Source organism: Capricornis sumatraensis, chromosome 1, assembly GCF_032405125.1.
Source record: "Capricornis sumatraensis isolate serow.1 chromosome 1, serow.2, whole genome shotgun sequence".
In the NCBI taxonomy this organism is placed as follows: domain Eukaryota; kingdom Metazoa; phylum Chordata; class Mammalia; order Artiodactyla; family Bovidae; genus Capricornis; species Capricornis sumatraensis.
Genome location: NC_091069.1, coordinates 105,898,157 through 105,913,996, shown reverse-complemented (window position 1 = coordinate 105,913,996; position 15,840 = coordinate 105,898,157). Strand labels below are relative to the sequence as shown.

The 15,840-nt window shown below is 47.8% G+C and overlaps 1 protein-coding gene across 2 annotated transcripts in view; it reads right to left on the bottom strand.

Annotated features, from left to right (window-relative positions):
- TMEM87B (transmembrane protein 87B) overlaps nucleotides 1-10,863 on the bottom strand; it is a 46,651-nt gene extending 35,788 nt beyond the window's left edge. For both annotated transcript variants that reach the window (XM_068974163.1, XM_068974172.1), the window contains exons 1-2: nucleotides 10,705-10,863; nucleotides 2,812-2,872 (exon numbers count right to left, since the gene is read on the bottom strand). In XM_068974163.1, coding sequence (XP_068830264.1) covers nucleotides 2,812-2,872; nucleotides 10,705-10,863 — 220 coding nt within the window. The remainder of the gene's footprint in view (nucleotides 1-2,811; nucleotides 2,873-10,704) is intronic.
- Between the last annotated feature and the right edge of the window lie 4,977 nt (nucleotides 10,864-15,840).

Sequence of the window (15,840 nt, the reverse complement as noted above, 5' to 3'; positions counted from 1 at the left end):
TTAAAATAGGCTACCTTCAGAAAACAATGAGTAAAATATTACCTAATTCCTCCAAAAAATCACCACAAAATGGACAGATGTTCATTACATTATCACAGTGAACCAAATGTTGCTGTAAGACTAGTCATTTCATCTATATGTTAAGTCCAGTGTTAAAATAAACTGCGTACCCAGATATGCTCAGTCACTGTTTATTTCACTCTGAAACATTCTCTTCACTGACTTATCCACCCAAAAAGTACTGAGTCAGCAGCCCTTGTGTGCCAGGAAGGGACATAATGGTAAACCAGAATAATCCCTGGATGCTTGACAAGAGGAATTAGGGGAAAGGAGAGTTAACAGTTAAACAGGCACCTTTGATGGAGGAGGGGGCTGAGAAGAGGGGATTAAGCAAGCCCTGGGCAAGGTGCCTAACACAGTCAGGTGGGCGTGAAGAATGGGGCCCCAGCAGGCTCACGAGCAAAGGACAGAAGTCCACCCAGGGAAGAGGTGGGTGGACAGCAAAGGCCCAGGAGGCGTGAGGGTATGGCAGAAGTATGACCGCCTGAGGCAGTTTGCGAAGGAATATGGGGTCACCTAAAGAAAGTGAAAGTTAAGTCACTCAGTCGTGTCGGAGTCTTTGTGACCCCACAGACTGTAGCCCACCAGGCTCCTCCATCCATGGGATTCTCCAGGCCAAGAATACTGGAGTGGGTTGCCATTTCCTTCTCCAGGGGATCTTCCCAACCCAGGAATCGAACCTGGGTCTCCCACATTGCAGGCAGACGCTTTAACCTCTGAGCTACCAAGGGGAAAGCCTGAAGTCGGATCCACCAAACAGCACAGACACACATCCAAGGGACCAATGCTTAACTTTGCAGGCACTAAAGTTTTGCTCTGTGAGAACTCAGAGATGCTGTCTCCTCTTTCGCACTACAGCTGCACATGTATAAACCCAAATGCCCAATTGCTCACTTAAAATAAATAGTAACTATACAGCAGACATGTAACGGTCGACTGACTCTTCAACAAGCCTTCCTGGACGCCCAGCGTGACGAGGAGGTTGCCTGGCGAACATGGGAGCATGGCAGAGCAGGAGGCTCTGGTGCACCCACCCCTGCCAGCCACCTGTCAGAGCCTTGGTCACAGCTCAAGACTTCTTGCCCACCAGCGCTGAGGCACTGCCAGCTTTCACCGGACTAAACCCTCATTTTAAAAAAAAATGCCTTTGTTCCTAACTCCCTCCTGCTGCCTCACTCTCTGTCCCTTTAGATATGTTAATACTAAACTGTGATCTACTTCAAGCCTGATCTCAGACATTCACATTGGGTTGCATGCTTGCTCAGTCATGTCAGACTCTTTGCGCCCCCCACGGACTGTAGCCCACCAGGCTCCCCTGCCCATGGGATTCTCCAGGCGAGAATACTGGAGTGGGTTGCCATTTCCTCCTCCAGGGGATCTTCCCGAACCAGGAACTGAACCCGTGTCTCCTGTGTCTCCTGCACCGCAGGCGATTCTTTACCGCTTGAGCCTAAAAACCAAATTCTCTGTTTCACCGGTCCATATAACCTTTTACTCCCCACAGAGCTTTTTTGTCTGCACCAGTGTTTTAAATCTTGTCTAGACACTGTGACATGAATTTATTAAAGCACTGAGATGCCAAAATCGTTTCCTCACCCACCTTGGGCTTTGATTTCTTCTTACCAAGTTGTTATCACCGACCAAAGATCTATGATCTCAGGGAGCTGCTTTGAATTCGCCTCTGCTTTCTACCTAATGACTCGCCTACTTCCATCAGCAGAGACCACACAGGGCAGGACAGCCCAACAGATTATCAGAGGATGGCATGAGAGAGAAATGGGCATGGCTGTGGAGTCCACGAAGCCAAGTTGCTCTACCCAACAAAAAAAACCACTCCTTATCCCCAGACTTTTGTCCTGGCGACCAACTGACCTAGTCAACTTACTGGAAACACCAAGAGGCGTGAGAGCACAGTAAACCCACTAAGTTTACCAAAAAACACTAAGATCCAGTGTAAACCCACTTGTTGCTATTTAGTCGCTCAGTCGTGTCCAACCCTTTGCACCTCCATGGACTGTGGCCCTCCAGGCTCCTCTGTCCATGGGATTCTCCAGGCAAGACCAGTGGAGTGGGGTGCCATTTCCACCTCCAGGGGATCTGCACGACCCAGGGATCGAAGCCGCATCTCCTGCATTGATAGGTGGGTTCTTCACTGCTGAGCCACTAGGAAAGCCTGGAAGCCCACTAAACATACTGAAAACCTCTCCCTCTATGACTTGTCATGACATATCGGTATTTACACAGACAAGAGTCCCGAGCAGTATTTTCGCTTTCATAACCCCTAAAATCCTAATTAAAATATCAGTGTCTAATAATTTTTATTTCATACTAGAATCGTGTATATTTAGACAGATTTCAGAGGCACAAAGGTTTCATCACAATCATGGCATTTCCTATATACATAAAAAGAATTTATTGTACTTTAAAAAGGATTCAAAGTCAAATTTCACAGAGGTGAAATACTTTTTTGCTGAAGATTCCTTTATTAGGCTTTAACTATAATTTTTAAAGAATGATTCATATTACATTTTCTGAGACAAGATTAGAAAAATCCATTCTTGAAAATAACTACATTTTCTGCTGGATCAAGAGACTTTTAAAATGTTATAATCACCCAAAAACATCTGCCTAGTTTAAAGTACATAATATCATAATGTGTCATGTTAGTTTATATTATACTAATGTATTAGATTATATGTTGCTTACTTATAATTTAGTTACTTCAGTATTATATTAGCTTATTATACTTACCAGAAAACTTGATCTCAGTAGAGTTAAACATAGTTTTCCTAAATATCAAAGGTCCTGATTTCTGTAATGAGAAACAAAGAAATATGGAAAGATCTTGTTAGGGACTTCCCTCGTGGTCCAGTGGCTAGGCAGGATTCCCTGCTCCTCAAGCAGGGGGTCAGGTGTGATCCCTGGTCAGAAAACTAGATCCCACATCTAACTAGTAACTAGCTAACTAAGCACAGCTAATACCCGGTACAGCCAAATTAAGAAATAAATATACTGGACTTCCCTGGTGGTAAGTGGATAAGAGTCAGCTGCCAATGCAGGAGACCTGGGTTTGATCCCTGACCTGGGAAGACTGCATATGCCACAGAACAACTAAGCCCGGGTGCCACGACCACCCGCTCGCCCAGAGCCCGCACTCTGCTGCAGGAGAAGCCACCGCAATTAGCAGCCCACGCACTGCAAGTAGAGAGTAGCCCCTGCTCGCTGCACCTGGAGAAAGCCCTCACACAGCAACGAATATTCACCGCAACCAACATATATATATACACATGTATTTTTAAAAACTAATAAAGAAAAAGCTTGTTAAAAACATTTCTCTCTACTGTCTAAAAGTACTACTGTATTCTGGAAAATAAGCACCGAAGAACTGACGTTTTTGAATTGTGGTGCTGGAGAATATTCTTGAGAGTCCCTTGGACTGCAAGACTGAACCATGAATCCTAAAGGAAATCAACTCTGAATATTCACTGGGAGGACTGATGCTAAAGCTGAAGCTCCAATCCTTTGGCCCTCTGATGTGAAGAGCCAATTCACTGGAAAAGATCCTGATGTTGGGAAAGATTGAAACCAAAAGAAGAAGGGGACGACAAAGGATGAGATGGTTGGATGGCATCACTGACTCAACGGACATGAATTTGAGCAAACTCTGGGAGATGGTGAAGGAAGCCTGGAGTGCTGCGGTCCATGGGGTCGCAAAGAGTCGGACACGATTTTGCGACTGAACAACAATCCTTTCACTCCCCACTATGACCAAATCGATTATTTTTTTACTTTCTTTTCTTTTAATATAAATTTATTTTAATTGGAGGTTAATTGCTTTACAATATTGTATTGGTTTTGCCATACATCAACATGAATCCACCACAGGTATACACGTGTTCCCCATCCTGAACCCCCCTCCCACCTCCCTCCCCGGTACCATCCCTCTGGGTCATCCCAGTGCACCAGCCCCAAGCATCCTGTATCCTGCATCGAACCTGGACTGGCAATTCATTTCATATATGATATTATACATGTTTCAATGCCATTCTCCCAAATCATCCCACCCTCGCCCTCTCCCACAGAGTCCAAAAGTCTGTTCTATACATCTGTGTCTCTTTTGCTGTCTCACATACAGGGTTATCGTTACCATCTTTCTAAACTCCATATATATGCGTTAGTATACTGTATTGGTGTTCTTCTTTCTGGCTTACTTCACTCTGTATAATCGGCTCCAGTTTCATCCACCTCATTAGAACTGATTCAAATGTATTCTTTTTAATGGCTGAGTAATACTCCATTGTGTATATGTACCACAGCTTTCTTATCCATTCCTCTGCTGATGGACATCTAGGTTGCTTCCATGTCCTTGGCTATTATAAACAGTGCTGCAATGAACATTGGGGTGCACGTGTCTCTTTCAGTTCTGGTTTCCTCAGTGTGTATGCCCAGCAGTGGGATTGCTGGGTCATAAGGCAGTTTTATTTCCAGTTTTTTAAGGAATCTCCACACTGTTCTCCATAGTGGCTGTACGAGTTTGCATTCCCACCAACAGTGTAGGAGGGCTCCCTTTTCTCCACACCCTCTCCAGCATTTACTGCTTGTAGACTTTAATGTAAATCTGGGACTTCCCTGGTGGTCCAGTGGTTAAGACAACATGCTTCCAATGCAGAGGTCACAGCCTTGATCCCTGGTGAGGGAACTAAGATCCCACATGGTGTGTGGTCAAAAAGAGAAAAAACACAGCAACCCATAAACCTAGTCCCATCACTGTCTGGCTCAGAGCCTTGTCCCGTGTAATCTACTCCCTGCAGCGGACGTGACACCCCACAAGGCTCACAGCCCGAGGCCAGCAGCGCACAGGGGCTGAGGGAGGGCTGCGAGTCTGTGCGCCTGCACCTGCTCTCCTGGCACCAACATAAACGCACCTTTGATAGAACAGCTGACCCTCTCTCTGAGCTGTGGCTTACCACCCTCTGTGTGTGCGCTCAGTCATGTCTGACTCTTCGACACTTCACGGACTGTAGGCCGCCAGGCTCCTCTGTCTATGGGATTTCCCAGGCAATAAGGAAGCGGATTCCAATTTCCTTCTCCAAGGGATCTTCCTGATCCAGGGATCAAACCTGCATCTCTTGCATCTCCTGTACTGGCAGGCAGATTCTTTACCACTGCACTATACCACAGACTGTCTCTTTACAACAGACCAAATCTCCCTGGGGCTCCCAGGGCCCGGTATACCCAAGACCTGGTCCTCAAAAACATAATACTCCTTCCAGCCCTCAGGACCTTAGTGGTCAACCTGAAAACTAACCTGAAAATTTACTCTTCCTCTAGTTATTTCCTTCTGACGCCTGAAAGCCCAGCTCAAAATCCCCTTCCTCAGGGCATCTTCCACCAGGGCCCATACCAGGCCAGGCCTCCCTTCCAAGGTTCGTGGGACCCATTCCTTACATCCCTTAACACAAGCACAATGAAACCTTGTACTAGCTAGTTATTTCATGTCTGCCCTCAGTCAGTTCAGTCACTCAGTTGTGTCCAGCTCTTTGCCACCCCATGGACCGCAGCACGCCAGGCTTCCCTGTCCATCACTAAATCCTGGAATTTGCTCAAACTCATGTCCATTGAGCTGATGATGCCATCCAACCATCTCATCCTCTGTCGTCCCCTTCTCCTCCCGCCTTCAATCTTTCCCAGCATCAAGTTCTTCCCATCAGGTGGCCAAAGTACTGGAGTTTCAGCTTCAGTATCAGTCCTTCCAATGAATATTCAGGGCTAATTTCCTTTAGGATTGACTGGTTTGGTCCATGTCTGCCCTCACCAAGAATAAAAATTCTGTGAGAAGAGATTAAGTTAAACGAACAAGTGGTTAGGAATTACAGGAAAACCGTGATAGGAGAAATGGTTCTTTCTTGATAACACTTTTCCCTACCTGATGGTTTTTTTCAAGATTTTTTTTTAAATGCAGATCATTCTTTTTTAAAGTCTTTATTGAATTTGCTACAATATTGCTTCTGTTTTATGTTTGGGGTTTTTGTCCTTGAGGCATGTAGGATCTTAATTCCCCGACCAGGGATCAAACCTACACCCCCTGCATTAGAAGGTGCACTCTTAACCACTGGACCACCAGGGAAATCCCATCCCTCCTCAACAGTTTCAACATCAATAAAACCTTGGTCCAGATCCCCCCTCTGAGCTGCACGTCCACATACCCAATTACCCAGAGGTCATGCCCTCTGGGATGTCCAATACTGTCCACATTTGAGTGAGTGAGTGAGTGAGTGAAGTTGTTCAGTCGTGTCCGACTCTGCGACCCCATGGACTGTAGCCCACCAGGCTCTTCCGTCCATGGGATTCTCCAGGCAAGAGTACTGGAGTGGGTTGCCATTTCCTTCTCCAGGGGATATTCCCAACCCAGGGGTTGAACCCAGGTCTCCCGCATTGCAGGCAGACGCGTTAACCTCTTTCACCTGCACTAAGCAGACGCCTCCCCCTCTGCTCCTCACCAGCTCTGCCGGTGCTGACCAGCCCGGCTGTATGTAGGTTATGCCATCCCCAATCACCCAAGTCATGGTTTCTTCCGGTCTCTCACCTCCATCAGGACCTCTCCAAGGCACGCCTCCTTTATCTCACAGACACTTCTCAGATTTAGCCCTTTCCCTTCATTCCTGCAGGGCCTCCCTGGTGGCTCAGTGGTAAGAATCCACCTGCCAATGCAGGAGACATGGGCTCAGTCCCTGCATTGGGGAGGCCCCCCGAGGAGGAAATGGCAACCCACTCCAGCATTCTTGCCTGGGAAATCCCATGGACAGAGGGGCCACAGAGTCAGTCACGACTGAGTGACAGAGCAAGCACCCACCCCATCCCTGCCACCACTGCCCTGATCCAGGCCTACGCTCCTGCAATTAACTGGGACCGCTGCCTCCAGACTGGCGCCTACAGCTCACCCTTGGGTAGCAGCCACCGTGATTAGCAGGGATGTCTAAACTCTTCCATGGCTCGCCCTCATCCACACTCCCACATTGCTACTGGTGGCCAACATATAAATTCAACCTACAAAATGGGTTGTGTTGGGCCCACAAGGAGCCTTTTAAAACTTTTTCTGAATTAGTTGACACAGTAGAAATATACAGACTTCCCTGAAGGTCCAAAGGTTAAGATTCTGCTCTTTCCCTGCAGGGGGTGAGGGACTGACACCCGGTTGGGGAACTAAGATCCCACATGCTGTGTGGTGCAGCCAGAAAAGATAAAAAATGTACCGACCGCCCTACAGCATCCACAGCTAGAGCTGAATGGCAAGCACCCTCTTCAGCAGTGGCATGTCATCTGCAATTCACAGCATTCCCCACCAGCCCCAAACGTAACTTGCTTCACTCACTGATAGGACTTGCCTCAGCCCCCACAGGTCCTTGAGTTTGAGATCCCTGTCCACAAGCTCAAGGCCAAGCTCATGGACGGAAGGCTTATGGTGGTCCAATCCCAACTAACACTCCTGCCTTGTCAGCAGACTCAACAAGAGTTTCTACATGGCTGCTGCTATACTTGCCGCCTCCTTCTTCATCTACGCATCCTTTCAGAGTCAGCCAGGCACCAACTCCAGAAAGTGGGGTTAGGTGATTTCCTCAGTGCTCCAGTAATATCCCAAGAATGCCACCATGTGTGTAATTACTACCCACGAATCTGCTCTCCCTATCACTGTGTGAGCTTCCTGAGAGAGGCGGCTGTGTCTAAAACACATCCTTCCAACAGCGATGGCCAGTGTAGTGCATGGCACATGGTAGGCAGGCACTTAAACTGTTAGCCTTTACAATCGAAAGAACCATCTCTGGATGAATTTGCAGGACAAATGAAAGAAAACTACACTTTCCTTTCCAGTGCTGAATAACAAGTTGTGACAAATTAAAATAGGAGAGAGGAAAAAAAAACATCAGCCTCCCCTTTGCAAAGAGCTTTATGGATTGCTACTGTCCTGAATTACACAGGACTAAAGATCACGTGGGGCTTTCCTGGTGGCTCAGTGGTAAAAAAAATCCACCTGCCAATGCAAGAGACAAGGGTTTGATCCCTGGGTCAGGAAGATCCCCTGGAGAAGAAAATGATAACCCGCTCTAGTATCCTTGCCTGGGAAACCCCATGGACAGGGGAGCCTAACGGGTTACAGTCCATTGGCTCACAGAAGAGTCGGACAACACTCAGCGACTAAACAATAAAAATAAAGACTATATGGGATCCAAAGAAAAATTTTCTTTCTCATGCAAGAAGCAAAGTTATTTTCTCCCCATGGCTTTAGAAATCTCCCTATCCTAAGTGTACTTGGCAAAGATCTTTACAGATATGTGCAAAGCTGGACCTCCTCTCCCTTCCGCCAGCGGGGGAAGTCCCTAATGGAAGGAGCCTCCCAGATCCCAGGGACCAATGACAGCACACTTCGCCGGCTAAAGCCACCCCACCCCAGCCACGCAGAAGGACCTGTCAGCCGGCGACGCCTCGGCCTGGCAACCTATCCAAACCCCTGTCCATCTAGCCTGACCATCCCTAGCAACGAACGTATAAAAACCACCCCCAACACGGTCTTGTCGCAGACTTCCTCGAACTGCCTCGTTGGGGTCCAGGAACCCCAACCGGGAGGGCTTCGCCATTAAAAAGCCTGTTAGATGCTCTTTTGGTGTCCTGGTCTTTTATCTAACAATATGGTAAAGCAGTCTGTTTGCAGCCAATTTATTTCCAATTTATTCTGACTTAGTTTATGCTATTCACTACAGAAGCAGCAGGAAACCTTAAGTGTGGTTCTCTGTGAAGTAAAGTTACTTGGCTCAAAATAGCCTGGTGTTAAAACTCCCCTCCAGGTCCTCCCCACCATTCTATGCAAAACAAAGAACTCTCTCACCGGAAGAAAGATGGACGTTAAGGTTGACTATACCTAGCTGGGCCCAGCTCCCAGCCTGTCCAGCCTCTGGCCAAGCTCCAGAATTCTTTGCCCCAGCCGTTTAGGAGATAACTACTCTGAACAACCTTGGAGAAGAACCGGCCCCCTTAAGACAATAGCTTTCCACATATATGCCTATACAAACTTACTCTTTTCTCGGGTTAGTGCAGCAGCTCACTAATCTGACTGCTGCCCCTTCTCACCTCATTGAAGGTGATCTGTTCTATAAAGTGCCAGTCTTGTTCTTTTTCTGAACCTCGCCTTCTAACTCCCTTACCTCACACTCTGAATTTTGCTTTTAACTGTTCAGAGAAATTCAATAATGGAGATACGTAGGCTCTATGACTGGTACACAAAATAGGGCACCAACCCAGGAAACTCCTGGAAGAAATGGTTGCACTGGGTCTTAAAGATTCAGAAAGATACATACTCTAGCCTCTATGTAGCTTTTGTGCTATATAAAGAATTTGTAGTCTCCTACATTACTTTCTTTTTCTGATTGAGGAATTCAAAATGTAAGTTTTGCCTTCAGAATTCGGACATCCAGACTTCCCGGGTGGTCCAGAGGTTAACAATCAGTCTGCCAATGCAGAGGACATGGGTTGGATCCCTGGTCCAGGAAGATCCCATATGCTGCAGGCTCACCACAACTACTGAAGCTCCAGTCCTAAAGACCCTGCACTACAGCAAGAAAAGCCTCTGCAATGAGAGGCCTGAGCACCTCAACCAGAAGTAGTTCCCGCTCACAGCAAACGGAGAAAACCCACAGGCAGCAAGGAAGACCCAGCGCAGCCATAAATAAAAATAAATTAATAAAAAGAATTCAGACATCGCTTCTATACATGTGGAAAATATTCATCTCAAACAGAGATGGATGAATCATCTGACTCTAGAAAAGTGGTAGTAAGGCCTCTTCGATTTCCTGTCCCTCTTAAGCAAATTTTTCCAAAATTCTACCCCGGCATTCCTCCCAACATGAGACATGAAACTTCCGGATGTCAAGTTCTCAAATGGCCTGCCCTGGAAAGGAAGAGTTTCCACGGGCTCAAGCCTCCGGACTAGCCTTGCAAATGTCCCGCCCCCGCCCCCGCCCCCCAACCACACATACTCCCAGAACTGTGATAGGAGCCAGAGAGAAATTCAGAAACCCAGAAAGAGGGAAAGTGGCATGACTGTTGCCTGTTCCCTTCTGGAAGGAAGGAAGAAGGAAGAAAAAGGGAGGGAGGGAGGAAGAGAGAGAGAGGAATAAAGACGCACACGCTTTATAAATGTATGCGGAAACTGAAACCCTGGAAAGCCCTTCCTGTGGCCACGCGGGTGTGGCACTGTGGCTGCACCCCGGCACGAGGGGTCAAATCCAAAGATGCCGCGAGGAGTGCCAAGCGGTTCAGGGCTCAGGTCTGAATAAAGAAGGGCCTGATCTAGCCAGAGGCTGTCCGAGCAGAGCGAGAGGCCAGGACTACGGGAAAGATGATTTTCACTAACAGGGTTCAGAAGGGAGAGCCGCCCCCCTGCACAGAAGCCTGACTCGTCTTCCCCACAGGCCAGGTCTGGCCGGAGGAGGGGGCGCACCCCGCCCACAGCGGACAAAAGGCCCAGGAAACCTATTGGGCGCCCAGAGCAGGCCTGGCCAGATGAGCAAGCCAGGGACTGGCTCCCAGCGGGGGCCAGAGAACCCTGCGGGCCCGAGACGCGCCTCGCCTGGGTCCCGACATTCCGCTTACGTCACTGATCGTCGCGGTCCAGAGCCCGACCTCGGGGACGGCGCCCACAGCCGCCGGGCCGCAGCACAGGAGGCACAGGGCGAAGCGCAGCAGCGGGCGCCGGGCAGGAAGGCGGCGGCGGGCCGGGAGCCAGACCCCGTCGCGGCAGGCGGCAGCCATCTTTACGCGGAAGCCGCACCTGGCGCTCCGCCACACCGCAAGCCCGCACCTGGTGCAGGCCCGCCCCCGGGAGGCGGGTTCGGGCCCAGGAAGTCTGGATGGGACGTGGAGACTGGGCTCAGGGCCAGAGGGGGCGGAGAGAGGGGGGCAGGGGGAGGGGCCAGAGCGTGAAGAGTAGAGGGGGAGGGGCGGGGTGGGGTCCGAGCGTGGAGGTGGGGCCAGGCGGGGAGGCGGGGCCTGGAGGGGAGGCGAGGGGCGTGGCTCAGGGCCGGGGCGGAAGGGGGTGCCCAGAGCGTGGAGGTGGGGCCAGGCGGGGAGGCGGGGCATGGAGGGGAGGCGAGGGGCGGGGCCCGGAGGGGTTGGGCCGCAGTGTGAAGGCGGGGCGGGAGGGGAGGCGGAGCTCTGAACCAGGCTCACGTGAACGCGGGGGTCCGGAGTGGAAGCGAGGGGCGGGGCTCAGGGCTGGACGGGGCGTGGCACGAGCGTGGATAGAAAAAGGGGCGGGGAGGAAGAGGGGTCCAAGTATGAAGGCGGAGCCAGGTAGGGAGAGGAGCCGGCAGAGGAGGCGAGGGGCGGGGCTCAGCGTGGGGCAGGAGTGTGGAAGCGGGTGGGAGGGGAGGCGGGGCTCTGAATCTACCTGAGCTGGAGGTGGCTTTAGCCAGAGGCCGAAAGCTCAGGTCCCAGACTCCACGTGGCTGTGGTCAACTTTTGTTGTTGTTCAGGAGCCCAGTCGTGTCCAGACTCTCTTATCCCATGGACTGCAGCACGCCAGGCCTCCGTGTCCCTCATCATCTCCTGGAGTTTGCCCAAGTTCATGTTCATTGACTCCGTGATGCAGTCCAGCCATCTCATCTTCTGACGCCCTCTTCTCGTTCTGCCCTCAGTCTTTCCCAGCATCAGGGACTTTTCCAATGAGTCGTCTGTTCGCAACATATGACCAAGATACTGGAGCTTCAACTTCAGCGTCAGTCCTTCTAGTGAATAATCAGGGTTGAGCTCCCTTAAGATTGACTGGTTCGGTCTCCTTGCTCTCCAAGGGGCTTTTGGGAGTCTTCTCCAGCACCACAGTTCGAAGGCATCAGTTCTTTGGCGTTCTGCCTTCTTTACAGTCCAGCTCCCACAACCATATGTGACCATTGGGAAGACCATAGCCTTGACTATGCAGACCACTGTTGGCAGAGTAATGTCCCTGCTTTTCAACACACTGTTTAGGTTTGTCATCGCTTTCCTGCCAAGAAACAATCGTCTTCTGATTTCATGGCAGCAGTCACTGTCTGCAGTGATTTTGGAGTCCAAGAAGAGGAAATCTGTCACTTCTTCCACCTTTTCCCCTTCTATTTGCCATGCAGTAATGTGGCCAGATGCCATGATCTTAGTTTTTTTAATGTTTAGTCTTAAGTCGACTCTTTCACTCGCTCCTTCACCCTCATCAAGAGGCTCTTTACTTCCTCTTTGCTTTCTGCCATCAGAGTGGTATCATCCACATATCTGAGGTTGTTGATGTTTCTCCCACCTATGCTGATTCCAGCCTGTCATTTCTCGTGATGTGTTCAGTGTATAGGTTAAACAAACAGGGTGACAGAGGCTTATAGGGTGGAGCTACTAGCTACTAGTTAAAGTTCTCTGTGTGATTCAGTTTCTTGGATCCTTTGCATTTGTTCATACCCCAAGCCCCTCATCTCATGGGAAACAAATTGTTTTCTAAATTCATGGTGAGTACCTGCAAAGTGCTTTGAGGTCAGGTCAGTTGAACCCAAGGCACTGTATTGTGACTATATTGTCAGTGGGATGGTTAATAATTTTTAGAATGAATGAAGTTGCCTGGTTACTGTTTAAAGCTCAGAGGGGTAAAGCTTTTGTCTGTCTTAATTGTTTACTTCACCAGGCATTTTCAACTGTGAAAAGTGAACAAATGTCTTGCTGTCAAAGAGAACTGCAATTGTTCATTTATTATTAAATGTAAATAATGTCCAGAGGGAGAATGAAATCCTGGTTTTAACAATCATTAATGTAAAATATGACCAATTTATAGTCAAGAGGACATGGCCTTATCAGTCACCCTGTGCTGTGCTTAGTCGCTTGGTTGTGTCTGATTCTTTGTAACCTCATGGACTGTAGCCCACCAGGCTCCTCTGTCCATGGGGATTCTCCAGGCAAGAATACTGGAGTGGGTTGCCATGCCCTCTTCCAGGGAATCTTCCCATCCCAGGGATCAAACCGAGGTCTCCCACATTGCAGGCGGATTCTTTACTGTCTGAGCCACCAGGAACTGATCCATTTGCTAGTCACTTGTTTAGCCAGTAATTATTGAGAGCCAGCAGTGCAGTATGTGTGTGCTCAGTGATATCAGACTCTTTGCGACCCCACAGTTCCTCTGTCCATGGGATTTTCCAGGCAAGAAAGATGGAATGGGTTGCTGTTTCCTCTTCCAAAGGATTTTCCTGACCCAGGGTTCGAACCTACATCTCCTGTGTCTCCTGTATTAGCAAGCGGATTCTTTACTGCTGAGCCACTTGAAAACTGTATTGAGAGCCTAATGCATAATAAAGATTGCACATGCATTCCATCTGTGCCTTTCCCAACAAGTAGTTGATATCATTGCTATGTGGATGGAAATAATAGCCTATGCCAAGGGCCTAGAGGAACAGAAAGACCTACCAGATGACTAGTCATTGGTGTGAGATGGACAATGGGAAGACTGGGAATATTTAAACAGTAGTAGAAAATCAGGGTCCTCCTAAGCAGTTTAGTCTAAGACATCAGAGAAGCAGTAAGGGTTCTTAAGCAAGGAGGATGAAGTGACCAGATCATTTTGGTTATCCTATGGAAACTGTGTTAAGAAGGGCAATGAGATGATTAGTTAAGAATACATCAGTGGTTTGTATGATCAGTGAAGAATAAATTACAGTAATTCAGAGATGATGGTCTCAACCACAGAAGCTTCAATGAGAATGGGGATTTGGATGGATTCCACAGATATGGGAGATGGAGATTAAAAAAAAAAACAACCTTGGTGATTGATTAGATATTGGCGCTTAGGAAGGAGAGGAGTTAAGGGAGGAACCAAGGTTCTTGGCTGGAATAAGTGAGTTGTGGAACATCTGGAGGAGAAGAAAAGTTAGGAGGTCTAGGACCAGAGGGCTCCACAAGGGATAATTCATTTGAGCAACCGTACACTGGGGAAAGAGGGATGCCCAAACAATCCAAGGACTATAGGACAGAGTCTGAGTTGGTATTGGCTCCCTATTGGAATGGAAGGCCTAAGGGGCCAGGTAATAAAGAGAGTCTGGGTCCATAGTTCGATCTATTGGGTCCACAGACCCACATCTGGTAGTTTTCCTGCTTCCAGATAGTATAATTGGAATATGCATAGTTGATAGCTAACACTGCCTAACACTGGTTCTTGGTGTCTAAGAGAAGAGCTGTTTTAGTGGAGATGGCTAAGTAGAAGCCTCTGAATCTGCCCCGCTGACCAAACCATCTTATCTCCTGGGGGGAATGGCAGAAATTAGTGCTGCATTTAAAAGATGCAGTGGTGGTTACCATCATATCACCATCTAATGCCTCTTCCACGGTAGGTGCTCCCATTATTGTTATTAATGGAGGACACTTTACGTCCTTTTCCACTGATCCACTCCCATGCTTCTATCCCAGACCTTCTCTCACATCTGATCTTTTTCCTCCCGATTCTTGATCAGCCGGCCAAGCCATTAACCACTGCCCATAAATCCATGTATGTTTCAACTTCAGACAACTCTTTCTATGAAAAGTGAATAACCAGATGCATTGCTTAAAGCCGCTATCCCCATGCCCCACCCTGGAGATGTGGACAGGATTTCATCCTCGACCTTGTCTTTCAAGGCCACCCTAGGCAAGAGTGAAATGCAGCTGCACGTGAAAAGATGCTCAACATAACTAACCATCAGGGAAATGGAAGTTAAAACCGCAATAAGATATCACCTAACACTTATTTTAATTTCTATTATCAATATTAAATAAATAATAATACACGAATGATTAAATAAGAGAAAAAAAAACCTCTTCCTTACTGTAACACACCAACAAATAAAGAATTAATGGAGTTAGAAAATTATCATTTGGTAACTGTCATACTTGATTCTTTGGCATTGCCTTTCTGTGGGATTGGAATGAAAACTGAACTTTTCCAGTCCTGTGGCCACTGCTGAGTTTTCCAAATTTGCTGGCATATTGGTGCAGCTCTTGCACAGCATCATCTTTTAGGATTTGAAATAGCTCAACTGGAATTCCATCACCTGCACTAGCTTTGTTCGTAGTGATGCTTCCTGAGGCCCACTTGACTTCGCATTCCAGGATGTCTGGCTCTAGATGGATGATCACACTTTTGTGGTTATCTGGGTCATGAAGATCTTTTTTGTATAGTTCTTCTGTGTATTCTTGCCACCTCTTCTTAATATCTTCTGCTTCTGTTAGGCCCATATTCTTTCTGTCCTTTAATGTCCCCATCTTTGCATGAAATATTCTCCTGGTATCTCTAATTTTCTTGAAGAGATCTCTAGTCTTTCCCATTCTATTGTTTTCCTCTATTTCTTTGCACTGATCACTGAGGAAGGCTTTCTTATCTCTCCTCGCTATTCTTTGGAACTCTGCATTCATATGAGTATATCTTTTCTTTTCTCCTTTGCCTTTCACTTCTCTTCTTTTCTCAGCTATTTGTAAGCCCTCATCAGATAACCATTTTGCCTGTCTGCATTTCTTTTTCTTGGGGATGGTCTTGATCACTGCCTCATATACAATGTCATGTACCTCCTTCCATAGTTCTTCAGGCACTCTGTCTATCAGATCAAATCCCTTGAATCTATTTGTCACTTCCACAGTATAATCATAAAGGATTCGATTTAGGTCATACCTGAATGTGGTCTAGTGGTTTTCCCTACTTTCTTCAATTTAAGTCTGAATTTTGCAATAAAGAGTTCACAATCTTAGCCATAGTCAGCT